The sequence below is a fragment of the Sceloporus undulatus genome, chromosome 9 (genome assembly GCF_019175285.1).
Source record: "Sceloporus undulatus isolate JIND9_A2432 ecotype Alabama chromosome 9, SceUnd_v1.1, whole genome shotgun sequence".
NCBI lineage: Eukaryota > Metazoa > Chordata > Lepidosauria > Squamata > Phrynosomatidae > Sceloporus > Sceloporus undulatus.
Genome location: NC_056530.1, coordinates 24277346 through 24281366, shown reverse-complemented (window position 1 = coordinate 24281366; position 4021 = coordinate 24277346). Strand labels below are relative to the sequence as shown.

Sequence of the window (4021 nt, the reverse complement as noted above, 5' to 3'; positions counted from 1 at the left end):
GGGATGATGCTACAACAGGTCCTCCTGATTCTCCAGCTCCTACATCTCCCACCAAGAAGCTTCCTCCTCCTTCTCCTCCTCTTCTTACCACCAAAAAGGTCTTGGCAGCTCTTCGTCTGACCACCAAGAAGGCCACTACTTCTCCTCTTGTAGCTTCAACATGGACTCCTGATACTCCTTTTGGAAGCGCTGCCATTTCTAACCCATATGGATCTGGCTATCCTTACGCTCCTGCAGTCCCTCTTGTGCCCATTACCATCACAATGGAACCCAACAACTCTCGGTTAGGAGGGGACGTCACCCTAATTCCAGGAGGAGACATGACTGGCATTGCCTCCTGCACATGGTACCGAGGGGATGAGATGACGTCTGTTCCGATTATGACCTACAAACTACCTCCAGTTTCTACAATAGAAAATAATGTCTCCTATTCAGGGAGAGAGATGGTAGGCAAGGACTGCTCCCTACATATTGAACATCTCACTCTCGGTGACTCAGCCATCTATACGTTAAGGACAGCCGGTGACACAAAGTTTGGAGAGGGGAAGATTAATGTTAAGATCATAGGTAAATGTTTGCTGTTGTTGTTGTTGTTGTTGTTGTGTACCTTCGAGTTACTTCCAAGGTCTGATGAATCTAAGGTAACCCTATCACAGGTTGTTGTTGGCAAGATTTGTTCAGAAGGGGTTTGCCTTTGCCTCCCTCTGAGATTGAGAAACTCTGACTTTCCCAAATTCAACAAGTGGTTTTCCATGGATGAGCTGGGATTTGAACTGTACTTTAATTCTTATTAAAAAGGAACCATCCCCCGGTGAAAGATGCCTCTAGAGGATTACCCTCCTTTGGGAGAAAGGATGGGGAAGAATGGAGACCAAAGGCATTTCTCTAGTAATTTGTTGTTATGTACAAATGGACATACAGTATTCAATGTGATGAGAAATGATGATTTGAGAGAGAGAACTAGAGCAATTCAGCAAAGAATTATAAGCACCTCCCCAAAATACAGATCTCAGCGTTTCTTAGGACTCTATCATGATCATTTAAAAAATGGCATCAACTGAATGCACCTATATAGTGCCAATATACCTTTGTTATTGACACTGTACCTGATCAGAAGGAAACAAGGGACTTCCCTAGAACAAGGGTTGGGAGGGATGTGGACATGGGGACGATGATGTTGGCGTGTGCCAATGGGTAGATTGGGGCTTAATGGAGAGGGCAAGGAGGCCTGGCATAGCCAAGAGAAATGGAGGGTAATGTAGTCCTTTTCCTTTTCTTTTTCTTTGGAGGAATCGACCCAGAAGGGAAAAAAGCCGAAGGTCTCAGTGTTGAGGCCATTGCAGGTATCACTGGTGGGGCCCTTGGTGTGGTTTTGATTCTTGGAATCCTTGCACTTTGCTTGATGACGACGACTGTAAGGTAGTTATTATATACATACATACAAACATACATACATATAAATATTTGACATTTAAAGGTTTGATTATTTGCTCTTTTGGTTAATCTGTCCTCTCTAGGGATCTCTAGGTCCTCCAGAGCAACTCTGCCAGAGGTAGATCATACAGTTGTGTTGGAAGACCTAGAGGTTTCTAGAGAAAGCACTTCTCTAGGCATTTGTAGGTCTTCCAGCATGACTCTATGATCACCTTCTGGCAGACATTGGCATTTTCCATTGGAGGACCTAGGGATTCCTAGAGAGGTCTCCTCTTAGTGTTTCTATACTGTATATGTGGTTTTCCCACCATTCTCCAGGGAATCTGGAGGGTCCACTGTATTGCCAATCTTTCCTTTTTGTTCTGAATAGCTGCCTAATCAGTTGCATCCGGGACGCAGCATGGAGGTGAGTATTAACGCATTGTAAATCGTCGCCAAATCGTCGGGTGCCAGCCTCCCCGTATCGTTAGCTGTGTTCAGCCGGCCTGTTTTAAACCTCGGGGAGCTTTCATTCCAAAAAGGGTCGGGCTTGTACGGCTGGGACATGGGATTCTGGCGGCACCTGCAATTTGGCGGCAATTACAATGTGTTAAGCCCGCCTTCATGTTAGGCTGCTGCCAGGTTAAAGGGTAATGTGATAAGGGACTTAGAAAGGATCGCAATGTCCTTATAAAGCTTAATCCGCTTTTTACTTGAGATTCTCAAAAGCTTAATCACTCCAGAGCAGTCCTTCTTTTGCAGGACTCTACTTTCCTTTGGCCTTGCGGTCAGCCACTGACCTCTCCCTTCACCTCCAAAGTACTTGTAGCAATGGCCTAAATCCATGACTCAGTGTTAGGTCTGATCCTTCTCATAGGCTGTCTTCTCTTTCCCTCTTTCCTTTTCTAGTCATGCACCAACAGCAGTGGCTCCAGTCCAATCTGAGGTGGCCACCGCTTCGAAACGCTCGCCTCAGTAAGTACTGAAATTTCAGGAAGTCTAAGTTGAGAAAGCTTACTTGTTCTAACCATTCACCAGAGATAGAATTGAGTTCAGAGACATTGCCGTGCCATTCTGGAATATCAGGATCCAAAGGGATCTTGTAGCACCTTTGGGACAAACTGAGCAAAAAAAGCGGTAGCCTAGGATTTCAAAGACTTAGCCTTCTTCCTCCATTCATCTGAAGAAGTAAACCAGGTCTAGAAAAACTTAGGCTACTGCTTCTTTTGCTACAAGATGCTACAAAATCCCTTTTTATACCAGAGATAGGGCTGAGAGGTGAGAGGTTCAGAGTTGGAACGAAGACAAATATAACATATACAAATGGGGAGACTCTCTTACAATCCTCCAGCCATGAGACTATCCTCCCTTGTGGCCTCTTCCAACTTCATGAGACTATATTGTGCTTTCCTGCATGGCTGGGAGTTGGACTGGATGGCTCTTGTGGTTTCTGTTGCTGGGCTGAATCACTTCTTGATCTGGGATGTCAGCGGAGGTGAGGTCTGGCAGAGGAGCATAAACCAGGACCATGAACAACTGCCCAGGGAGACCTAATGGTTGGCAGAGCAAGGATGTTGTCCTGGATTGAATTTGGTTCTCTTTCCGCAGAGGAACTACTTTTAACCCAGGAAAGGCTCTCAACCTTCAGCCTGGACACACATCTGGAGACAATACAGAGGAAGAATATTTGTTTTCTCCCCTTGCAGGGCTAAAATCCAAACTTGTATTATTTATCCTCCCATGGAAATATGGAATAGCCAAGAATTAAAATCTCTAGTTGTTTGGAAATGTTACTGTGTCAAGTGACAAAAGATGACCATTGATCCTGCTGCGTGTTTTGCCTTGGCTATGCATTTGCTTTAGCAAATGGGGTTTCTTTATTGGTCAACTACTACTATACTATACTATCCTTCTACTATACTTGTACCTATTGAAACCTTTGTGGCATCTGAGACAGGTAACAGCTATCCAGTATCTCTCAGCTGGGATTCTTCCCTCATTTTACCTGAAGCTCTCTGGAATTCAGTCTGGTCGTCTCACATCCAGATAAGAACCGGGCCCAACCTTGCTAATTGAAATCAGACAATTTTTGGCATATAACCATACATAGGGCAGAATCATGCCATTGAGTGCCAGTAGCAGGGTATAATATGTGCCTTTGTTTCCTTAGGAGGGGGAAACGAAGTAGTAAGAAGCCCATCCGAAGGAACAAAAATGTTTCCAAAGGCAGAGGCCCACCGGTTCCAGGTAAGAAACTTCCCCAGATTTTTCATTAGCTATGATTGCATATATGAACATAATGAGAGATCATGGAGGTGGGACCTAAGTCCAAACATGGAACTCATTTATGTTTGATATGTACCTTATACACATAGTCTGAAAATACAAATTTTAAAAATAGTTTTGCATATGAAAGGAAGTCTGTGTACATGGAACTGTCAGAAAGCAAAAGTCTCGCCATCTCAGCCGCCCATCAGAAAAGCGTTGGTTTTTGGAGTATTTTGGATTTGGGAATTGCAAATAAAGGAGATGCAACTACTATTTCTCTGCTGTTGACCTGAGTAAAGGATATTGGATAATGCTAAGGACACAAATGCTCATTAGCCAC

At 44.1% G+C, this 4021-nt stretch overlaps 1 protein-coding gene across 1 annotated transcript in view; it reads left to right on the top strand.

Annotated features, from left to right (window-relative positions):
* Positions 1-6: 6 nt before the first annotated feature.
* LOC121915569 (carcinoembryonic antigen-related cell adhesion molecule 4-like) overlaps positions 7-4021 on the top strand; it is a 4237-nt gene continuing 222 nt past the window's right edge. Inside the window, exons 1-4 of the mRNA XM_042439902.1 lie at positions 7-567; positions 1290-1419; positions 2323-2388; positions 3584-3660. Of these exons, the coding sequence (XP_042295836.1) occupies positions 264-567; positions 1290-1419; positions 2323-2388; positions 3584-3660 (577 nt within the window). The 5' untranslated portion in view covers positions 7-263. The remainder of the gene's footprint in view (positions 568-1289; positions 1420-2322; positions 2389-3583; positions 3661-4021) is intronic.